This window comes from Schistocerca cancellata, chromosome 5, assembly GCF_023864275.1.
Source record: "Schistocerca cancellata isolate TAMUIC-IGC-003103 chromosome 5, iqSchCanc2.1, whole genome shotgun sequence".
NCBI lineage: Eukaryota > Metazoa > Arthropoda > Insecta > Orthoptera > Acrididae > Schistocerca > Schistocerca cancellata.
The window spans coordinates 837,425,289-837,450,424 of record NC_064630.1 but is presented as its reverse complement, the minus strand read 5'-3'; the positions used below and the strand labels follow the sequence as shown (position 1 = coordinate 837,450,424).

The window sequence follows — 25,136 nt, the reverse complement described above, 5'->3', positions numbered from 1 at the left end:
TTGTAAGGGCCTATATAGAAAAGCTGGGGGGAGGGTTTGGCAGAAATACTACCTGTAAATAAGTTAGGAAACTGACCTGTTCAGAAATGATTTTTCTCTGCTTGTGGAAGCTTAAAATTCATTGATTGGGAGTGGATTTAATTAAGCATTGAATTTTATCTACAAAGTGTTTCGGCTATTTTTGGAATATAGGACTCACCATATGCAATTTGATATGGATAAACATACCTGATTATTTCAAAATAAAAGCAGGAGGTTTGTATATTTCCTTTTTTTATTAGAAGCAGAATCCTGAAATGCATCTTTTTGTTTCTTAGATATGCAATTTATACATTTTCTCAGTTCAGCATCCTGTCTCAGCAAGAGACACACTGAAGTAATTCCCAACAGGGTTCCCGAATGTATCCAGCTGTTCAACAAACATGCACTAGTGTAGCAACTATGAGACAAAAAGTAATACTGTACATGAAAGAGAACACTCCACTCCATTTTAACCATAATATGAGCACTATAAGTGTCGGTAATTGAAAGAAAGACCATTGAGACATCAGAAATGAAATTTATATTGCTTTTCATACAATGGCCATTCGTATTTAGAAGCCTTTTGTTACAGTCATCTGCATTACCTGTGATACAAAGAGGAAATAAGAGTGAAACTAGAGACGCTAACTATCTGATTTAAGTAGATGGTGCAGTTGTTACTCATACTCTGAATCTAGGTGACTATATAAAAAGAAAGATGATGAGACTTACCAAACAAAAGCGCTGGCAGATCGATAGACACACAAACAAACACAAACATACACACAAAATTCAAGCTTTCGCAACCAACGGTTGCCTCATCAGGGAAGAGGGAAGGAGAGGGAAAGACGAAAGGATTTGGGTTTTAAGGGAGAGGGTAAGGAGTCATTCCAATCCCGGGAGCGGAAAGACTTACCTTAGGGGGAAAAAAGGACAGGTCTAAACTCGCACGCACACACATATCCATCCGCATATACACAGACACAAGCAGAAAATGTCTGCTTGTGTCTGTGTATATGCGGATGGATATGTGTGTGTGTGCGAGTGTATACCTGTCCTTTTTTCCCCCTAAGGTAAGTCTTTCTGCTCCCGGGATTGGAATCACTCCTTACCCTCTCCCTTAAAACCCAAATCCTTTCATCTTTCCCTCTCCTTCCCTCTTCCCTGATGAGGCAACCGTTGGTTGTGAAAGCTTGAATTTTGTGTGTATGTTTGTGTGTCTATCGACCTCCCAGCGCTTTTGTTTGGTAAGTCTCATCATCTTTCTTTTTAGATATATTTTTCCCACGTGGAAGGTTTCCCTCTATTTTGTATATATATATATATATATATATATATATATATATATATATATATATATATATATATATATATATATATATATATATTAGAAGGAAACATTCCACGTGGGAAAAAATATATCTAAAAACTTGGCTTTCGACTGGCTAACAAAATAATGCATTACGTTGAAAATGCTTGTGTGACTTAAGCATTTACAAAGGCAATACTGTTGGCAATAATCCAGTGGATCAACTAAGAGATAGTGGCAGATGCACACATTCTTGTAGAATGTGTAAGCTAGCAATGTGGCAGTCTATCCCTAGAGGGCCAGAGGCTGTGACTTTTCCGTGCTGTACAGGTGTCCACTGTCCAACTTTACCTTTCGCAGCATGAGAAGTGGACGTATTATCTTCTGTGGACACCTCACCTGACCCCGAGCCGGTGAAGCAGTCCTCGTCGTCACAGGGCTTACCCGTCGCTAGTCCTCGGCCGTTCTGCTGTGACTTGGGGGTCACGGTGGTGGGGGGTCGGGTGGGCGGCACATACACTGGCGTGATGAGGTCATCTCCTGCGAACAATGCACCAGCTCATCTTTGTGGCTTGAGCAGTTCCCTTGTAGCTTGTAAATACAGAGTAGTCAATTACATCTTTCAACTTATATGGTACCTCATACTGTTTCAAGTTATCAGCGTAAAAGAAATATTTAATGAGTTACTGTTGTATTACTTGCCTTAGTTTATTTCCTGTGCATGGCTAGTTTCTAGCAAATTATGTTTCCATTTTATCAACAGCTTAATTTTGAAATTAATACCTAATTAAACATTGTACATTGTGTAAAACCTAGGTACATTTTTGATTTGATACAAGGAACCATGACCAGTACAGCCATATACAGAAAGATCACAGAGTAAGTGCTGTATACTGCAAGACAGCAACTAAATCAGTCTATAAAATGGAAAGAAGGAGCTGTTTAAATGCCTCATAAAAATTAACGTAGAACAAAACTGTTTATATGAAGAATAACTCAATTTCAAGGATATTATTTTGAATGTAATGATTTATTATGACACATGGTAATTAATTATGATCAAATTATATGAATATTAATGAGTCAGGAGAACTAGCGTAAGCTATAAAATGTTCTGAGTAGTGGGCAGTGAGACTTTGAGTAGTAAATCCCATGTATATTTAGATGAAACAGAACTGAGATAACTCTCATCATTTATCCCAAAATGCTTCTAACAATTTCAAAAAGAATATTCACAATGAGTGAAACAGATGAGGAATGTCTTATTATTTGCAGCATGGCCTAGAGAGACAGAAATGGCAAATTTTTCTACGGGGAATAGAAAAAATGTTAGTGTGCACATTTGCTGAACGAAGAGACAAGCCACTCCAAACTTTGGAGCAGGATGACACAATTTAAAAGGTGCTACACTTAGAGATTCAATATTTATGTATTTATTCGCTTATAGTTTCCGTTTTAGGAGTAGATGATCAGTCTTCTGTTTTAAGAATTATTCCCACTAGGTTTGTGTTCTTGGCTATAAAGGAAATGCTAGCTAGACCTGCTTGTTACTGCCAACCAGTAAAAACAATTTAAGGATTAGATCAAATATCATGTATTATGAGAAGATAAGTTCTCACTTCGCTCTAATAGACCACTTACAAGGATATGAGGAAACCTTCCTAGCCTCCCAAAACCCCCATCCCTGGTCTAATTCAGGTTAATTGATGTTACCTTCATGATGTGAACTCAGGGCTAACAAACACCCTATCCTCATTCCTTCACAACCTCAACATCTTCTATCCCATGTGCTTCATCTGGTCCTCCTCAGCCCAACATTCCACTTTCCTGGATGGCTCAATACTCACCTCTGTCCACATTAAATGCACCAACCACCCATGGTACCTGCATTTTGATAGTTGCACATCCTTTTGAAACCAAAAAACCCCTACATACAGACAGGCCACCTGGGGATGGCGTATCTGCAGTGACAAGAACTCCCTTTTCCAGTATGCTGAAAGTCTTACCAAGGCTTCCACAGACATGCACTATTCCCCAGCTCTAGTGTGCAAACAATTTTCCATGTCATATCCCCACACACTCCCTTTCCTCTTTCAAGAATCTACATAAAAAGGAGCACTCCACGTGTCACCCAGTACCATCCTGGATTGGAATCACTAAACCACATCCTCTGTCACAGCTTTGATTATCTATCGTCATGCCTTGAACTGAGGGACATCCTACCCAAGATGCTTCCAACCCCTCCTAAAGTGGTGTCCTGTCACCACCCAACCTCCACATCACCCTAGTCCACCCCTATGCCATTCCCAGTCCCAACCCTTTGCCACAGGGACAATATTCCTGAGGAAAACCAAGGTGGAAGACTTGCACAATCCACAAACCCAGCTCTTCCCATTCCAGCACTGTCACGGGCTTATCTTACCCCATCAGAACCTGGGCCACCTATGAAAACAGTCATGTACTATACCAGCTCTGCTGCAATCATTGCACAGCTTTCTATACTGATATGACTACTGAACCAGCTATTCACCAGGATGAATGGCCACTGCCAAACTGTGGCCAAGAGCAAAGTAGACGACCCTGTGGCACAACATGCTTCTGACCATAACATGCTTTATTTCATTGCTGCTTCACAACCCAGGCCATTTGGATCCTCCCCTCCACCACCAGCTTTTTTGAACTGTGCAGATGGGAGTTATCCTTGCAACATCTTCTCCGCTCCAAAAATTATCCAGGCCTTAACATACGGTAACCTACTGTCCCCGCTCTCTGCATCCAACAGTTTCCACCCCCTCTGCCATATTATCTCCCCCCTTTTACATGTCCTCACCCCATTGTGTGCTGCCCTCTGCAAGTGCACCCCCCCCCCCCCCCCCCCCCTGTCCTTTCCCCTTCTCTGCTCCTCACATTTTCCACTCCCTGATTTTTTCCACTACATCCTACCTCTCAACACTGCATATGGCAGTCTCGTCAGGCTGCCATCTAGTCCCTTCATACCCGTGAGACAGTGCTCTTCTGTCCCCCAAACTGTATCCTGCTATGCCTGCCCTTTCCTGGCCCACTCCAGACTGATACTTGTGTGACATTTGCATTGCAATCGAAGCTGTTGACGGTAGTGGTCATGTGTACATGAGCTCTGGTTGCTTGCGTCAATGTGTGTGCATTTTCTTGTTGACAAAGGCTTTGGCCAGAAGATATAATGTGTAACAGTCTTTTCGTTGTACCTGTCTGCAACTCAATGGGTCATCTTCACCATGCTTAGAAATCTGTCCTTTTTCTAACATTGTTGATATTTCAACCTGGAGTTTCCCTACATAAAATATATTGTCCATTGGAAATGATTGAACAATACAAAGCTTTGATACTGAAGCACACTGTATTTTTTGATATAGTAACAGAGTGGTGGGGAGGAGGGGTTCAGGGTGTGGGCAAGAGAGCCACCCATGCATTTACAGCCCAAGAAACTCATTCTAGAAGCAAACCAAAAAATAAATTTAGAATTTAGGTACAGTATTCTTTTACATGTTATTTTGTTCTTGGAATTTTTGCATAATATTTGGCAAGGAAACTGATTATATCTTTAATTTTCATTTAGTGGGCAAATATAGCTTTAAAGAGTACTACAAACTTACATAATATCTCTCTTAAGAGTAATTACACAAAGCAGTGAGTGCAAATAGCTTGCACATTACAGAATTCTTGTAGTTTTCTTTTTCAAATACAATTTCTGTGTTATTACACAGTTCAACCATTTTTCTCTTTTCATAGCCACAAATTACGTAACTGAATACCTACCTGAACCGTGATCAAACACTTGCTCGCACTCATCCTCATCGTCAGCATTACATCCGGACCCAGCACCAGAGAACACAAGGTCATCCATCACTCCAGGATGTCCAGATGCTGGTGTCTAGTCATAGTATAAATTACATTAGGGCAGCTCTGATTTTTGTTAACATTAGTGAGTATCTGTTAATGCTAGTGTATTTTTGCTATAAATACTTATATAAAAAAAAACATGACATACCATCATTCTTCACCAAGATACAAAGCACAAGTTGGTAAATTAAATAATATTAATTTGAGCTGTCAGATTCATTTTTAAGAGCATTTTACAAACCTGCTGCATACGTTGGAGGAGTGGATTTTCTCGCATACGTTCGTGTAGGCCCCCAGTGAGTTGCCGTACGTCTCCCCGTAGTGTAGTGCGCACGTCTCCTTCTGCTGCCAGGTCCAGAATGCGCAAGCCATTGAAAACTATTCCTGCCATCACTCCAGAGAATGGCCGCTCAATCCTTTTAGTATAATTATTCCATTTCCCCCCAACTTGCACTTTTGATTGACTGTTGAACACTGTTAGTTGATGTCCTAAAAGGTAATATGGCAGGTACAAACATTTCATATTTACTAATTTCTCTTGTGAATTTTTAAAAATAGGTGTGCATTAGTGTTAGGCAAAGTCCTGTGTTACTCTTTTACTAATATCTTGATAACTGGCAGCAAAGGACTCTACCTGATACAAATTGTCACTACCATAAGGAATGCCTTTTTCATTTTGTTAATTTTTTGAGCAATTGTTTTGGGATCTGTTCATAACACGATGCAAATTATTCTGTAGTTGAAGCTGAAACTGATTTGAGAATTTCTGCTCATTTCATTACACCATATGCCATATTAGTGATACTAAGCATATAAGCATAACACCTTGTGTTTATTATACATGTGAAAAACAGGAGTGTGTGGTAAGAAGCATTTTTATTGTGAGTTTAAAGTTTCCAGTTTTTTAAGAGCCCTTACTTCATTTCATGTCTTTGTCTTTTAAAAGTAAATGTTGCAGTATGCTCCACTACTTTCTTAATGAAAATCAATGGAAGGTAGAGTTACGCCCTTGAGAAAATAAACAAACAGTACAATGTTGCAGGAGTTCATTTAGAGCAGGCACTATACTTAACAACAGACTTAATGGAAGAGCAAGGGAGGGAAAAAGTGGGAAATAAAGGATTGAAAGAAGTGTCAGGCAAGGAGGTTCCATTTCACTCAATATTCTTTTCCACAGATCTACAGTTGGTTTACCAGTATCTAGCTTTGGAAACAAATGCAAACCACCTACAGTTGCAAATGATCTCACTTGAATGAAACAACACATTTACAGTTACCAGTCACTATTTATTTACTTCTACAATGTCTTTCAGAGATTTAAACCTCCATCAGATGGATTTATATTGATTAATATGGCATGTATGTGTCGTATTATGACTTGGAAGTAACATATGACACCACGTAATAAAGGAAACAAAAGAAGAGAGAGAGAGAATTACCACTATTTAAGTACATGGCAAACAGTTTTTGGAGGTCCTTGACCCAAAGAACCAACAAAAATATAAATACAAAAATAAGAATACTTCCTGTGGTCTGGTCTGGTGCAGTAAAATCATTGTCTTATTTGGTTTCAATAACAGTCACATCCGAGAAGCTCACTATTTCACCAGAAACGCCTCACCTGCACATGCCAGAAGCTGAAGAACTACCACCTGGACACAATGAGAGCTGGCTGATGTGGAAATCTTTAAACAGATTACGATCAGGAGTTAGACGATCCAGAGACAACCTGAAGAGATGGGGCTTCATAACAGAAGATACGTCCTGTGATTGTGGACAAGAACAAACCACAAGCCACATGCTCCAGTGCCTTTTGTGCCCTACATCCTGCACGAAGATTGATCTCCTGCAAGCCACTCCAAGCGCCTTGGAGGTTGCAAAGTACTGGGCACATGTAATATAAATACAACTTATATATATAGATGTGTATGGCTACTGTAAATTTGTATGTTTCTGACTCGAGAACAAAAAGAAAAAAAAAGTACATAAAAAAAGTGAAATCTAACCAAAAATGTTTACATTTTTCTCTTGGGCAAAAAAACTTCAGCAACATATGAAGATCTTTATGGAGAATATTTGTAAGTAGGACTAAAAATCAGTTATAAGACTAAAATAATGTCTACTCAACCCATTGAAGGTAAAACTGCATACCTTAATAAGTTCATACTGATAGCTGATGCGTTTATATTCAGTGTCAGTGAAGATAATGCCTGAATAGATGTGCAAAAGATTAGAAATGACATTGGCTTTTGTGATGTACCTGAAAAGACAAGTTTGTATCCCATTTGTGTTAGCAATTTAGATTGATGGCAGTGAGATATGGACATTCAATATGAAAATCACTCAAAAACCGAGCATTGTTCAGTGAATATTCAGGGATACGCACAACAAGACTTCCTATAGTGAAAGGGACTTTACGCAGAAGATACAGCTAGGTGAATGGATGTACAGTTGATGGATCAAGGAAATATGAAGGGCCCAAAAAGACAACATAATGATAGGTGGGTGACATTAGAAAACATGTAGCAGTGTCCTGGATTGCATAAAACTGAAAACTGATGATGAATGGAGAAATCTGAATATCCACAGTTGTTAAATGGATGACAATGATGATGGTTTTACTTGAAACTTCTTATGTAATGTTACATATTACTACAAAATGTGCTGTAGCTAGTCATACTGCTACATGATATCTTATGATAAATCAGTAAATGAAAGAATGCAAAATACTTACAAATCCATTTTACATTAACATTAATTTTAATGATAAAGTTAGTATATACAGGCATCCTGATGAGATAGTTGTGGGTTCAAAAGCATAAAATTACAGGAGAAAAAATGTTATCAGTTTACCATGTAGGTGCGATTCAGAATTTCTAGGAAAACTGGGGAGGTAAAGGTGTGCCTCCTGCACAATTCATTCATCTAGTCATCAAGTTCTGTAGCTTCCATCAAGAACAACTACTTTCATTGATGGCAGTGGTATACATTAAACAACATATCTGTTAATATTGAATCCTATTTACAGTACATTATTACCATCATTCAGCTTTATCGCAGACATTGCCAGTTATATTATAGCTAACAGAACATTTCAGACTCTGTATAATAATTTGTAGAAACAGTGATGTAAGTTTTAATTTTTAGTGTATTGGTGGGGAATCCCAGTTTCTCACTTATCACGTAACCTGAGTCTGAGTCCTGGACAAGGAAGCAAAGTCTATGTGAAAATTATTTTTATCTTCTCTATTGTGATTGTGTATATCACAGTTCAGTTGAAACTGACTTTTGTTATCAACAATGAAAAGCTTTATGGAGTAAATAAATATTTAGGGAAGTGAGTGTATCCTTAAAATGGCTTCTGCAAGATGTACAGTTCTTTACTTTACATAATATTCCTACTGCTCACTTCTGATGAATAAACATTCTATTTACTTTGGTTGTGCTGCCCCAGAATCAAACTCTGCGCGACAACAAGTGGTGAAAAGATGCAAAACATGCCAACACCATTGTCTTTGGGTTAACACAATGAGAGATGTTTCTAAGGGTGTAAAGCATGGTACTGAGCTTCATGGTTAGTTTACCCATGACATATTAGTCAGCACAGATTCAGAAAATATTGTGCTTGTGAAACACAACTAGCTCTTTATACTCATGAAGTAATAAGTGCTATCGCCAGGGGATGTCAGATTGATTCCATATTTTTAGATTTCCAGAAGGCTTTTGGCACCATTCCTCACAAGCATCTTCTAATCAAACTGCGTGCCTATGGAGTATCACCTCAGTTGTGTGACTGGATTTGTGATTTCCTGTCAGAGAGGTCACAGTTCATAGTAATAGACAGAAAGTCATCGGGTGAAACAGAAGTAATATCCAGCGTTCCCCAAGGAAGTTGTAACACCATAGCTCTAATGCTCTACTGATTTATTTTGCTTTTGTTTCATTTAACGTTACATCGTTGAGCTTCTGTAAATATTGCTTGATTGAATCGATAACACAGAATTGTATACTCCTTTCTTTGTACAAATTTTGATGTCATGGTTTGGTTCAATACAAAGTAGTGTATCTGTCTGTCCCATTTGGAGGGAACAAAACTTACTATATATAATTGTAATTTCTGTGTGAATAATTTTTTGTAGACATGTTAATATGTGCAAATGTTCTGTGTTATTCAATGTGTTTGTTTGCTGTTATGTAAACTGCTGATCCTCACTTAGGAATCTTAGTAATTTTGTGTATAAGAGGTAGTGTGGTTCCCCTCGGGAACGGAACTGTTAGCGCGCGCAAATTGTGGTTGGCCTAGGTAGGAAAAGTGGAACTGATAGTCAGTCGGGGACGAGCTACGAGTTGGGGACGAGCTACGAGTCTGTGCACTGCCATGTAAAAGATGCATATTGTGCTGGTTCCGAGAGAGGCTTTTCCTGCCACTTTCCAATGCCTCAGAAGAATGGATAAATAGCTGGAAATATTCTGGGATTGGTATCAATCATCGCTACCAAGAAATGACAGAGTCCAGCAATTCTACCTGCAATTCCACCGAACAACATGCAGTTGCCACCACATTGCGCAATCATTACATCGGAATACTACAATGATGTACAGTGAAGGATCAGCTTAATGGATGTGTTAGTGTGCTCAAATATAAGGTAATTTATATCTGAATTTAAGTATGTACCTTGATTTTTTTCCTTATCATAACACCTCTCAGGGTCCTCTCCGTTTGAACTAAAGTGATTACCGAGTGTCCCTACTGAAAGAACATTAAAGCCCAGTATTTTGCTCATTAATGCCTCTTGAACATAGTAAAGAGAAAGTTAAAGTTAATGTGGCAAGAGAGTGAGTTAAAGTCAATGATGCTTGCTGAAAATAATTTTCCTAGTAAAACTGCTTATTAATGTGTTGTTGCCAACTTCAAATTAAAAGTTCTTAAGACTGAGGCTTATAAAGTTTTGCTTAGTAAATGATCACATTACTGCCTGTTGTAAATCGCAGAAGGTGAGTCAGTATCTTACATATATATTAATTTTGTGTCTCACTGTAGTAAAAGTAGAAAGCTGCAGTTGTGAAACATTATATACTCATGTTTGCTAAGTGTTTGTCTCTCTTGTGTATTACAAGTGCATATTAATAGTAATGTTATAAAGACCATTCACTTTGTGTAAGCCCTGAAAGTAATAGTGTGTTTCGGTATAATGTTATAATTTTGGAAATAGTTTGTGCTGCTCTAACTGTTAGTTTCAATCTTACCGTAAACATATGTATGTGTCAGAGTTCACTGCACTCGCGTGTGACAAAGTATAGGTTGTGTTTATCCATTAAAGTTACTAATAACTATTTTCTTGAACGAAAATGTTAATCATTCTCTTGCCTAATTAGGCTGGCGACCGTTTTCTTTATCAGTTAAACAGTGCAGATAGGCAAAATTTTGTTTGTTACTGTTCAAATATTCACGTAATTCTGACTTTCACTTCCGATAAGCCACCTCCATTAGGTGCAGCATGGTCAACATAACAAAATTCCTCTCAGAGGGTAGCACTGCTCTGTTACTTTATACCATTATTACTCTAACAAAATAATTCTGTTTGCAAACTGCCTCCAGTTCAGAGGTTATGGTAGAGCAGTAGCAAGACAGGAGTGTTATAAGTGGCGCCGCGTGACTGTTTTTTTTTTATTTTTTATTTTTTTATTGAATTTCAATTCCCCCCGAAGGGGGCGGGCTGGCAGCAGCTTAGTATGCTGCTCTTCAGCCTACAGACTTTGTGAGAAAGATCAAGAGAATAAATAATAAAAAACAGGCGATAAAATTGGAGACTTAAAGAGTAACATGGCGAAAAGAAATCGTGGAACTTCAAACAAAGAAAAGAGGGATGATGATGCTAATAAAATACATACGAAGCAGACAGGTAAAACAATAGACAGACAATTAAAAAACACGGTGACAGTCTGGATTCTGTTCGCAAAAGACATAAAATTCACACCTAGCGACAGCATGGTTTCTGTTCGCAACATGAGAAAGACGAACAACACTGAATAGTCAAGTTGGCAAATGTGACATACCACAGTCGAGAGCAGGTGGGGGGAAACTGGACAGAAGATGGGAAAACAAAAAAAAAAGGGGGAAAGGAGAGTAAAAGCGAAGGGGGGAACCAGGAAAGGAGCTGATGGAGGATGAGGACCTATAAGAGGGGTGGGGGGTTGCACCTACAGACGGAAAAAATTATAAGTAGTTAGCATTTTACAAACATAGAGTGAACGTAAAACGTCCAGCGGCACGAACCTGTGCATCATTTGACAGACCGGATAGTGAAAGTTCAGTTTAAATTGAAAATAAAAGGTATCAGTACTTAATAATAGCTAAAATGGACAGGAAACTAGAAATAAATCTGGACACGCGAGAACAGAATGCAATCGAGAGCAGTTCAGGCAGCACACCAACAGATGGCATTACGCACAAGTTAAATTACGTACGGTACCACGCCGATGTCAATAAACAGATAGAAGTTATGAATGTCGCTCATATTAAGCAAGACAATATGAGCGATGTTGTGGAAGACAGTGGCTATGTTAATGAATCACGGGATATGTTCGAATCACCAGAAACTGAGAAGGAAGTAGGACTCGAACCTGAAAATGCGGTAGAAACCAAAAGTGAAAAGACACCAGATCTGACTGATTTACTTAGAATACTGTCTGCGCAATTTGCAGCGCAAAATGACAATATTAAGGCACAAATTGCAGCGCAAAATGACAATATCAGTGACAATATTAATGCACAAATCGCAGCACTGGGGCAACAAAATGCAGAACAAAGACAGCTAATTGCAACACAGGGTAGTGATATTAGTAAACAAATACAAGAGCAAGGTAAGAATCTTAGTAAACAGATTGAGAAGGTTGATGTAAAAGTAGACATTGTGAGTAATGAAATTAAAAACCTTAAAAGCGAAATTATTGTCATCAATGGCAATATTGCCAACATACAAGGACAGATTGATGACATTAACGAAAGATTTGACACTGAAGTAATTAAAATTCAAGATCAAATAGAACCCTTAGTCTGTACTAAAGTGGATGAAAAGGTATTCGGTATTAAATCTGAAATACAAACAGAATGTAATGCGGAATTTGCACAGATTAAACAATCTGTAACAGAAACAAGTAGAGAATTAACCAAACAGATTGTTACTTGCGAAAAGAATTGTGAACATAACACTTCACAAATCCAAGGCAAAATGTATGACTTGGAAAGAAAAATACAATCAGGACCTACACATTTTACTGAAAAAATGCCTTTCAGTAAAATATTAGAGGGCGAAGAAAAATTCGACCCTGCAAAGAGACATAACGGATGGCACCCCCTAGACTTTGTAAAGAATTGCGAAAGAAATTTTCCTGAATATTTGTCCGACCAGGAAAAAATCAATGTTGTGATCAGTGCATTAACGGGAGAAGCAAAAAGGTGGGGGTTGAATCTAGATACAAACCATATGTCTTTTGAAAGCTTTAAACAAAAATTTATTGACGAATACTGGTCAGAACAGAAACAAGACCAGTTGTGGCGTGAGTTTCTAATGGCCAGACTGTATGATATCAGAGGTAGGCAAACCATGAAAGAATTTTGCGAATCATGGTACAGAAAACTGATACATTTGAAGGCTAGAAGGACTGAAGCCGAGATCGTTTGGGTTCTTTGGCAGTAACTGCCTGAGGATTCTAAACGATATGTTGGGAGTACCCATAAAAGTTTTTCTGCCTTTTTGGAAAGGGTAGAGGATGATGATCACTGGCGAAGAAATCGCGAGTTTCGTCCCCATAATAACAACAATTATTCGCGAGAAAATAATGACCAAGCTGAACGACATGAAAATGATAAATTTCGTGTAAACAGGATTCAAAGAGGTCGTGCGAGAGGTAGAGGAAATTATACGACGCGCGGCAGAGGATACATGGCACGGAATTTCCAAAATAGAGACGAAATGGAAAACTGAAGACCACGTGTGTTACGGGCCGGATTCACGCGGAAACCGGTTTTGGGCCCAAAGAAAAGATGTCAAATAATAAATTCGAGAAGGAAAGAAGTAAACTACAGGGCAGCAAGGTTAAGCACGCGCCTATGGAAGACGCGCGCGGAGTGATACGTAGTGGCGAGCCCAGTGCAGAGTCACGTGGCTGTTTATGCTCGGGCCAGCGCTTCCTGGAGCACCGTACATTGCACTTGGCAGCACACACAAATGGCAAACGTCAGAACAAGATGGCTGCCGTAGAGAGAAACAGAAGGGGCGGGATCGGACACTTCTGTTGGCCGGTTTCAGTAGTAGACGAATGTAAAACTGAAAATAAAGTTAATATGTCATGTGATAAGGATAACTTAATGTCGAAATCATGCGAAAAGACATTATTAAAGGAAGAAAGGGAGACAGAAAAGGAGAGTGAAAAGGGGAATATTTGTACAGTTAATGATGTGTATGAGGTAAAAGGCGTAGATGAGGGGAGGTTATGATGAATAAAGAGGAAAGGAAGGTAGAATATGCCACACAAAAGACATGTGCACAATTAATAATAGGTGAAAGTGATGTAAAGGGGGACGTTAGTGAACATGACATTATAAGCAGTGCAGTTGAAGTTATTGTTGATGGAAAGGTGTTCTGTGATTCTAATGCAGAAGGATCTAGTAGGAATTTCACACGATTGTCTGAAACTGATAGTAAGGAAGAAAATGAAATGAAGGTTATCGAAGTATATGACGATTATACTAAGTATGAAGTTAATGCTGAAATCGTTCAAAGTGATACAACAGAACTGCCTGAGTCTCCAAACGATGTGCAGTGGGTAGAAAATGAGTCGAAAAACGAAGTGGCTGAAACATCTAGTGATAATCTGCCTCACTCTTTAAAAGTTGCTTTCCTGCTTGAATCTGATAACGAAATAGAATCTCTTGATAGCTCAGACGAAGGAGAGACGACACATTCAGATACAAATGAGTTTTCGGAGGTAGACAAATATACTTATACCTTTACTGAAAGAGGTTACGAAAAAGTTAATGACATCTTTTCGAAACAAAATCTGGAATGCGTAACCGAAACAAAACCGAAAGAGCCGCCAGATGACACTATATTAGGGCAAGCTTTGCTTGATGTAATGAATGAAATAGATTTACAGAAACCTAAAGAACCTCCAGATATAAATATAGTAGAACGTGAATTGTTGAAAATCTGTAAAGATGTAGAAGTCAACAAACCCAAAAAGCCACCTGATATACAACAGAAGTCAGTAGGTAATATTTCCTGGAAAGACATTATGGTTGAGCAGGATCTGTTATGGGAAGAACAGGAGGAAAAGGAACACAGAATTATTAAACAAACTACAATACCTGTAAATGTTTATAACACTGAGCTGCAAGTGCTTTTAGACACAGGATCCCAAATCAGTGCTATATCAGAATCTTTCTTTGGTCATATTTCATGTAAACCAGGACTAGTAATAATGTCTGTGAGTGGAGTAAAAATTATAGGAGCTACTGGTAGGTCCAGCAAGCCCATTCAAAAACAAGTATTGATGGATTTTGAAATAGGAAGTCAAAAATTTGAACATGATTTTTTAGTGGTCCCTGAACTAAGTACGGAAATGATTCTAGGTATTGATTGGCTAGACAAGGAAAAAGTAATTTTAGATTGTGGTAGTGGAACTGTTAAGATTAATAGAGAAACCAAAACAATAGAAATTAAATTTGAAGGTGACAACCAGGTCCAAGATGTTAATGTAGAACCTATATTGTTAAAAATTGAATCTGAAAATGATGGTTTATCCCAACTATATGAAATATACCATGTAAAAGATTTATTGCAGTATGATCAAAAAACTGACAGCTTTAGGGAAATTGTTGATGTTATCCAACAATGGGGGGGGGGGGGGGGGGGTAATAGAGAGAAGCAATAGTGAATACAATAGTCCACTTATTATAGTCAATAAAAAGGATGGAGGCGTAAGAGTAGTCATTGATGCACGGACACAATAAAATTGTCAGGAGAGAAGTAGACAGACCTGAAAATTTAGACGATTTATTACAAAAGTTCCATAATGTAAAATATCTAACTAGTTTAGACCTCACTGCTGGATATTGGCAAATCCCATTACACAAAGATTCTAGGAAATATACAGCTTTTTTGTTTGCAGGAAAGTGTTACCAATACAAAGTTGTACCATTTGGTTTAAATACCTCTGTTTCTGTTTTCATCAGGGCTTTGGATTCTGTGTTAGGAAAAGAACTTTGTGCCAGATTGACAGTATATGTGGATGACCTATTGATTGCTACTGATAACTGGGAAGAATATTGTGACCTGTTAAACAAAACCCTTATTGCTATTCAAGCAGGGGGCATGACTTTAAAGTTAAAAAAGTGTGAATTTGTGAGACAAGAAATTAAATTTTTAGGACACATAATAACCACATCTGGGATTGGCAAAGACCCAGAAAAGCTTAATGCTATTGAAAAGTGCCCTCCTCCAAAGAACAGGAAACAGTTGAAAGCATTTTTAGGTCTTTGTGGGTTTTACCGCAAATTTGCGAAGGGGCAAGCTTTCAACAGCCCACATTTGAATAGCTTGTTGAAGAAAAATAGTGTATATATGTTTGGACATCTGAATGTCAGAAAGATTTTGAAAATTTAAAAACTGAGTTAGTAAGGGAAAATATTTTACATCATCCAGTTTTAAGTGAGCCATTCCACATGATTACAGACAGTAGTGCTTATGGTATTAGTGTTGAAATATTTCAGGAAAACACAAAATCTGGGGAAACAGCACATAAGACCATTGCTTTTGCTAGTAGAACTTTAATTAAATATGAGAAAAACTATACTATTTCAGAGAAAGAGGCCTTAGCAATCATTTGGGGATTAAAGAAATTTAGGAATTATTTATGGGGACATAAAACTATAATTCATACAGACCACAAGGCATTAACCTTTTTGAAAAACTGTCGACTGTTTACCGGCAGGTTGAGTCGATGGGCCCTGTACTTAACACAGTTTGATTATGAGATATTATATATTAAAGGCAGTGACAATTATGTAGCTGACGCTTTATCACGGTTTATTTATTTATTTATTTTATTTATTTATCTCTTGTTCCGGTGATCCATGTTGTGACAGTATCACAGGATATGGAACGTGTCAATTTTACAAGCTTTTGGCCAGAATTTATGGTAATACATAAAACAAAACAAAAACAATAAACAGTAACTTAGGTCCCAAAAAAAAAAAAAAAAAAAAACACCGAGCGAGGTGGCGCAGTGGTTAGCACACTGCACTGGACTCGCATTCGGGAGGACGACGGTTCAACGGTTCAATCCCGTCTCCGGCCATCCGATTTAGGTTTTCCGTGATTGCCCTTAAGTCATTTCAGGCAAATGCCAGGATGGTTCCTTTGAAAGGGCACGGCCGATTTCCTTCCCAATCCTTCCCTAACCCGAGCTTGCGCTCCATCTCTAATGACCTCGTTGTCGACGGGACGTTAATCACTAACCACCACCACCACAAAAAAAATACATTTTAGATATAGATAGAGATTACAAAACAAAAAAAAACAGTGAACAGTAACTTAGGTCCCACTACAAAAATACATTTTAGAGAGAGATAAAGATTACAAAATAATAAGTGTTACAAAGAAATAAATATTGCAAAATATATGTTTACCATAAAAATATTCAGTATTACAAATACAAATTTGGGCATACATTTGCAATTTACAATACAAGAGATTGTAAACACTGTAGTTCAGGAACTCTTCTAATGTATAAAATGATCCTAGCAATAGGAACTGCCTTAAGGTTTTTTTAAACAGGAGATCATCATCTATCAAACACTTAATTCTTGAAGGGAGGACATTAAAAATCTTACAGCCACTGAAATGGACTCCTTTCTGCACCATACTTAGATTTGGCTGTTCATAGTGGATATCATGTTTCCTTCTATTATTGTGACTGTGATATGCACTATTCAGCTTAAAGATGGATTTTTCTTTCCTTATGAAGCACATCAATGAGAATATATATTGTGCAGTGGATGTAAGTATTTCAAGCTTCTTAAAAAGATTCCTGCATGTGGCTCTAGGATGGACTCCACACATGATCCTTATGGCTCTTTTTTGTACACACAGTACTTTTTTAGCCAGTCGCTGATTTCCCCAAAATATAATTCCAAATGCCATAATTGCATGAAAGTAACCATAATATGCTGACTTCATGGTTTCCATATTTCTATAAGAAGAAACAATGCACAAAGCATATGTTGCTGAACTTAGTCTTTTGCACAGATCCACGATGTGGTTGGGCCAATTCAGTTTGCTATCAATATGCAACCCTAGGTATTTTGAGGAATCTACCCTGTTTATTGTCTGCTCACCTACCTTTACAAATATTTCCTCATCTTTGGATGTTTTGTGGAACTAAATGTAGTTTGTTTTATAGTAATTTAAAATAAGACCATTAATGTTGAACCAGTTCACCGTTTCATTTAAAACCTTATTTGCCGTTACCTCAAGCTTATCTTCCAAATTATCAATAAGTAGTGTAGTGTCATCCGCGAAAATGGTGAATCTACAATATTCTGTAGAGAGAGGAAGATCATTTATAAATACACTCCTGGAAATTGAAATAAGAACACCGTGAATTCATTGTCCCAGGAAGGGGAAACTTTATTGACATGGGTCAGATACATCACATGATCACACTGACAGAACCACAGGCACATAGACACAGGCAACAGAGCATGCACAATGTCGGCACTAGTACAGTGTATATCCACCTTTCGCAGCAATGCAGGCTGCTATTCTCCCATGGAGACGATCGTAGAGATGCTGGATGTAGTCCTGTGGAACGGCTTGCCATGCCATTTCCACCTGGCACCTCAGTTGGACCAGCGTTCGTGCTGGACGTGCAGACCGCGTGAGACGACGCTTCATCCAGTCCCAAACATGCTCAATGGGGGACAGATCCGGAGATCTTGCTGGCCACGGTAGTTGACTTACACCTTCTAGAGCATGTTGGGTGGCACGGGATACATGCGGATGTGCATTGTCCTGTTGGAACAGCAAGTTCCCTTGCCGGTTAGGAATGGTAGAACGATGGGTTCGATGACGGTTTGGATGTACCGTGCACTATTCAGTGTCCCCTCGACGATCACCAGTGGTGTACGGCCAGTGTAGGCGATCGCTCCCCACACCATGATGCCGGGTGTTGGCCCTGTGTGCCTCGGTCGTATGCAGTCCTGATTGTGGCGCTCACCTGCACGGCGCCAAACACGCATACGACCATCATTGGCACCAAGGCAGAAGCGACTCTCATCGCTGAAGACGACATGTCTCCATTCGTCCCTCCATTCACGCCTGTCGCGACACCACTGGAGGCGGGCTGCACGATGTTGGGGCGTGAGCGGAAGACGGCCTAACAGTGTGCGGGACCATAGCCCAGCTTCATGGAGACGGTTGCAAATGGTCCTCGCCGATACCCCAGGAGCAACAGTGTCCCTAATTTGCTGGGAAGTGGCGGTGCGATCCCCTACGGCACTGCGTAGGATCCTACGGTCTTGGCGTGCATCCGTGCGTCGCTGCAGTCCGGTCCCAGGTCGACGGGCACGTGCACCTTCCGCCGACCACTGGCGACAACATCGATGTACTGTGGAGACCTCACGCCCCACGTGTTGAGCAATTCGGCGGTACGTCCACCCGGCCTCCCGCATGCCCACTATACGCCCTCGCTCAAAGTCCGTCAACTGCACATACGGTTCACGTCCACGCTGTCGCGGCATGCTACCAGTGTTAAAGACTGTGATGGAGCTCCGTATGCCACGGCAAACTGGCTGACACTGACGGCGGTGGTGCACAAATGCTGCGCAGCTAGCGCCATTCGACGGCCAACACCGCGGTTCCTGGTGTGTCCGCTGTGCCGTGCGTGTGATCATTGCTTGTACAGCCCTCTCGCAGTGTCCGGAGCAAGTATGGTGGGTCTGACACACCGGTGTCAATGTGTTCTTTTTTCATTTCCAGGAGTGTATAATAAAAAGTAGGGGGCCCAGAACTGAGCCGTGTGGCACTCCACATGTGATGGTACCCCATTCTGAAGATATTGGGACACCATCTTGACTATCTACTACAACTTTTTGTTTTCTGTTTGACAGATATGAGTCGAGCCATTTCCCTGCTGCACCACTTATACCGAGATGTGCAGCTTTTTGTAAAAGAATTTGGTGATTTACACAGTCAAATGCTTTTGTTAGTTCACAAAATATGCCAATCACTTGCCTGAGGGTATGAACAACTTACCAAGGGAATGTAATTAAGATGGGAAATTTCATATAAGATATATTAAGGAGGTTCCAGGTAGGAAAAGAATAGAGCAAATTTGTTCCACCAGAATGGGGATGAAATATGGAAGTCAGTGAAAGTTAATTTTAGTAACCCTAATTACCCACGAATCTGTAGATTTTACAAGATATTTAATGGGATTTTATATAGGAGAAAGAATACCAGCACTGAAGAATGGAAGGTGTGTTGGCCTAGGCAATTTGAGACTGAAGTGATTGATAATTTTCATCTTGCCTTAGGGCATCGTGGTCCCAAGAAGTGTATTGAAAAGTTAACTGATGTGGTTGCGATTAATGTAGGTGCTACTAAGAAAATTACTGAGAGAATAAGATCTTGTGATTTATGTCAGAGGGCAAAAGTAACAAATAGAGTAAATAAAGGTTTTATGTAGAATACAGTACCAGAGGACACATTAGAATTACTGTCAGTGGATTTGTATGGTCCTTTACCTAAAACCTCAGGTAATTGGTCTTACATTGTTGTAGTGTTGGAAGTGTTCTCCAAATTTATTAAATTATATCCAATCAGGAAAGCCACTGCTAAAGCAGTCTTTAGCAAGATGACTGAGTATTTTAACACCATTGGTAAACCTAAAGCAGTTTTGTCTGATAATGGACCACAGTTTATCTTAAGAGTCTGGAAGGAAGGCATGAAGCAACATGATGTTCAAGTTAAATATATTTCAGCTTACCACCCGGCTAGTAACCCTGTCAAAAGATATATGCGTGAATTAGGAAGATTAGGTAGAACCTACTGTCACCATAACCATAAGGCTTGGGGCAGATTTGTAAGTGACTTTGAAAAGACCATGAATACCTTATACCATGAAACCACCGGTTTTACCCCTGAAGAAATTCTGTTGGACCGTAAAAGTAAAAGTATTATTGAAGAGATCTTGCAATTCCCACCTATTGTAGGAATTAACCTGCATGAGAAAAAAGAGTTAGTTAAGAACAGAATGAAAGAGAAAGAAGCCGCTAGATCTAAAAGGCATGATAATAACCTCAAAACAACTAAATTTAAGCTTGGAGATTATGTTTTAGTGAAGACCCATGAAAAATCTAGTGAAATTAATAATGAAATTTCTAAATTCAAATACATTTACAATGGGCCTTTTGAAGTGCAAGGAACTCCACATGCAAATGCTTATTTTCTGGTGTACCCTAGGTCAAGGAAGCTTTTAGGAGTTAGAAATATAGTTGTCCACAGAAACCAATGATGAATGAAATGTACTACCCTCAGGGGACATGCACTCTTTGCATTGTCAGGTGCCTGACGAGCACCAGGGACCCGAGTCATTGCCAGCACTACTTCCGTTTCTTTTCGTGCTGCCAACCTTCCTCTTCATCATTCAGAACTTTTACTACCTTCTTTCCTTCTTCACTATCAGAGTAAATTGAATAGTGTTGAAATAATGTAAGATACTGTGTGTTGTTTGAGGACAAGTAAATGAATAATTAAATTGGGCACACTAGAAAATGACCAATATGAATGTAAGTATTGTGGATATTGTAAAGAGAAAATGTAATGGAAAAGTAAAGGGAAAAGTATAGATAAGAAAAGAATATGTTACTGGAAAGAAAAGGTAAATGAATGCCATAATATGATTAAATGTAAATGTTTTTGAAAAAAAAGGGGCAAATATGGTGTTGAAAAACTGTATATGTGTTTAAAACTGAGGAGATAAACCTGACTAATGTATGTGAAGTAGATGTGAAAGGTATGTGTGTTTCTAGTGAAACAAAGGGTTGGCAGAAATCACTTACAATGGGATGTAAAATTATTGTCCTGATCTTGATGTATGTAATGACCTAACAGTGTGTGAAAAAGCAATGACAAATGAGTAGTAAAAATACTTTATCCTAACTTGATCCCGAATATGACATTTAAATTTACTCTATTAACGATGTGTATATTGCCTGATTTGGTCATGGTGTAAAAAATGATTTTGTTGTCAGTGTCTAATTACTGTTTCAAAGTTACAGGTTTCATGTTTTATACCACTAATGCAATTGGTAACAAAGACGTGACATAATGATGAAAAACTTAAAGATGATGACAATAAACTGCTCAAAAAATATATTGTTGGGCAGCAAAACAAGGCAAAACAATGAAAATGCTGTGGTCCTAAAGCTAAGGACTAAAAAATATGCTATGTGAGCAGTAGCCAAAGGACTTGCCATTGTGGGGCAAGAAGTTGATAAGTGGTCACGAACTGCCAAACCTAGAGGATGAGGCAGTGTATTAATTTAAAAATGTGTATTTTAGTGTTCTTAATCTAAATTGTGGTTTGTGTCTAAATGTTTACATACAAAGACTGTCAAACCAATAATGGGCAGAATATGTAACATGGACTGTTAGTGCTGAGGCAAGCAGTGAAGTAAGTTAGGTTTTTTGGTCAATGTATTATGAACTAACTATTCTTATTGAAGTCAGTGAAAAGTTATTACAAAATATGTATGCATTCTTGCTCAAATAGTTATAGATGTTTTGAGAGTAGGTTTTCTTATGCAACTTAAAAAATTTGGTTTGTCTTGCTTTAAAACACAGTAGTGATAATTAAAAATAGGTTCTGAATAGGTTAGTGTGTTTATGTGCAGCAATCATTTTGGACTGCTATTAATGAAGGGCAGCTTTAAAGTTAATTATTTTGCAAAAAAAAAAAACCTTGCAAAGTTACTTTGGTATTTAAAGAGTCAGTTGGAAAAGGTTCTCATAGCTATTTCATGTAGATATTTGTGCACATGTGTATGCAAACTGAAATTTTCAATATGTCATTAATTACTGAACCTTGTAAAATGTGCTGTGATCATGAGTATGCTTGTGTGTCTGTAAATATTTACTTTCTTTGAAAATATTGAAAGACTGATTTCTGCTTTGTTAAGTTAAAATGTTCTGTGCTATTGTATATGTGTTTATTAATATTTTTTTTTTATTTTTTTTTTTTTTTGAAGGCTGTACCTATTCTACTAATAAGTAGATTAGTTTGTGTGCTGTTTGTCTGTTACTTGAACTGTATGTGTATGAAATGAACATGCTTAAAGGTATCCTGTGTAATGATGAAAATTACTTTCCATAAACCAGTCTGTGCATGAAAATTACTGTAAATGTTTTACTTTGAAAATGTTTTGGAAAAAATTTAGGACATTTCTTAATATGTACTGTATATTTGTAATTTTTTTTTTGTCCCAACTGAAGTTGGAGGGAATAATTTTTTTTCACAGCCAGCACCACTTAGGTGTTATAGATGCTTCCTTGAAGTATCCATTACAGGAAACTTCAACGAAACATGGGGCATGTGTAACACCATAGCTCTAATGCTCTACTGATTTATTTTGCTTTTGTTTCATTTAACATTACATCGTTGAGCTTCTGTAAATATTGTTTGATTGAATCGATAACACAGAATTGTATACTCCTTTCTTTGTACAAACTTTGATGTCATGGTTTGGTTCAATACAAAGTAGTGTATCTGTCTGTCCCATTTGGAGGGAACAAAACTTACTATATATAATTGTAATTTCTGTGTGAATAATTTTTTGTAGACATGTTAATATGTGCAAATGTTCTGTGTTATTCAATGCGTTTGTTTGCTGTTATGTAAACTGCTGATCCTCACTTAGGAATCTTAGTAATTTTGTGTATAAGAGGTAGTGTGGTTCCCCTCGGGAACGGAACTGTGTAGCGTGCGCAAATTGTGGTTGGCCTAGGTAGGAAAAGTGGAACTGATAGTCAGTCGGGGACGAGCTACGAGTTGGGGACAAGCTACGAGTCTGTGCACTGCCATGTAAAAGATGCATATTGTGCTGGTTCCGAGAGAGGCTTTTCCTGCCACTTTCCAATGCCTCGGCACAATGGATAAATAGCTGTAAATATTCTGGGATTGGTATCAATCATCGCTACCAAGAAATGACAGAGTCCAGCAATTCTACCTGCAATTCCACCGAACAACATGCAGTTGCCACCACATTGCGCAATCATTACATCGGAATACTACAATTATGTACAGTGAAGGATCAGCTTAATGGATGTGCTAGTGTGCTCAAATATAAGGTAATTTATATCTGAATTTAAGTATGTACCTTGATTTTTTTCCTTATCATAACACCTCTCAGGGTCCTCTCCGTTTGAACTAAAGTGATTACCGAGTGTCCCTACTGAAAGAACATTACAGCCCAGTATTTTGCTCATTAATGACTCTTGAACATAGTAAAGAGAAAGTTAAAGTTAATGTGGAAAGAGAGTGAATTAAAGTCAATGATGCTTGCTGAAAATAATTTTCCTAGTAAAACTGCTTATTAATGTGTTGTTGCCTACTTCAAATTAAAAGTTCTTAAGACTGAGGCTTATAAAGTTTTGCTTAGTAAATGATCACATTACTGCCTGTTGTAAATCGCAGAAGGTGAGTCAGTATCTTACATATATGTTAATTTTGTGTCTCACTGTAGTAAAAGTAGAAAGCTGCAGTTGTGAAACGTTATATACTCATGTTTGCTAAGTGTTTGTCTCTCTTGTGTATTACAAGTGCATATTAATAGTAATGTTATAAAGACCATTCACTTTGTGTAAGTCCTGAAGGTAATAGTGTGTTTCGGTATAATGTTATAATTTTGCAAATAGTTCATGCTGCTCTAACTGTTAGTTTAAATCTTACCGTAAACATATGTATGTGTCGTGAGTCACTGCACTCGCGTGTGACAGAGTATAGGTTGTGTTTATCCATTAAAGTTACTAATAACTATTTTCTTGAACGAAATGTTAATCATTCTCTTGCCTAGTTCGGCTGTCGACCGTTTTCTTTATCAGTTAAACAGTGCAGATAGGCAAAATTTTGTTTGTTACTGTTCAAATATTCACGTAATTCTGACTTTCACTTCCGATAAGCCACCTCCGTTAGGTACAGCACGGTCAACATAACATAATTCTTCTCAGAGGGTAGCACTGCTCTGTTGCTTTATACCATTATTACTCTAACAAAATAATTCTGTTTGCAAACTGCCTCCAGTTCAGAGGTTATGGTATAGCAGTAGCAAGACAGGAGTGTTATGAAGTGTTATAGGCCCTCTATTGTTCCTGATCTTAGATTGTTTGCAGATGATGCTGTCATTTACCGTCTTGTAAAGTCATCAGATAATCAAAACGACTTGCAAAATGATTTAGATAAGATATCTGTATGGTGTGAAAAGTGGCAATTGACCCTGAATAAAGAAAAGTGCGAATTTATTCACATGAGTACTAAAAGAAATGAGCTAAATTTCGATTACGCGATACGTCACACAAATCTGAGGACTGTAAATTCAACTGAATATGTAAGGATTACAATTACAAATGACCTAAATTGGAACTATCACATAGATAATAGAGCAAACCAAAGACTGCGATTCATTGGCAGAACACTTAGAAGGTGCAACAGGTCTACCAAAGAGACTGCTTACACTACGCTTGTCCACCCTATTCTGGAGTATTGCTGTGCAGTGTGGGATCCGCACATGACATTGAAAAAGTACAAAGAAGGGCAGCTCATTTTGTATTATCGTGAAATAGGGGAGATAGTGTCACAGACATGA

At 38.4% G+C, this 25,136-nt stretch overlaps 1 protein-coding gene across 6 annotated transcripts in view; it reads right to left on the bottom strand.

The window, feature by feature from the left end:
- Window positions 1–25,136, bottom strand: part of LOC126187518 (neurexin-1a) — a 2,258,738-nt gene that overhangs the window by 54,255 nt on the left and 2,179,347 nt on the right. For 2 of the 6 annotated variants that reach the window (XM_049928650.1, XM_049928653.1), the window contains exons 21-23: window positions 5,451–5,698; window positions 5,126–5,240; window positions 1,682–1,870 (exon numbers count right to left, since the gene is read on the bottom strand). In XM_049928650.1, coding sequence (XP_049784607.1) covers window positions 1,682–1,870; window positions 5,126–5,240; window positions 5,451–5,698 — 552 coding nt within the window. The remainder of the gene's footprint in view (window positions 1–1,681; window positions 1,871–5,125; window positions 5,241–5,450; window positions 5,699–25,136) is intronic. The other 4 variants (XM_049928652.1, XM_049928655.1, XM_049928651.1 and 1 more) reach the window with 2 other exon arrangements.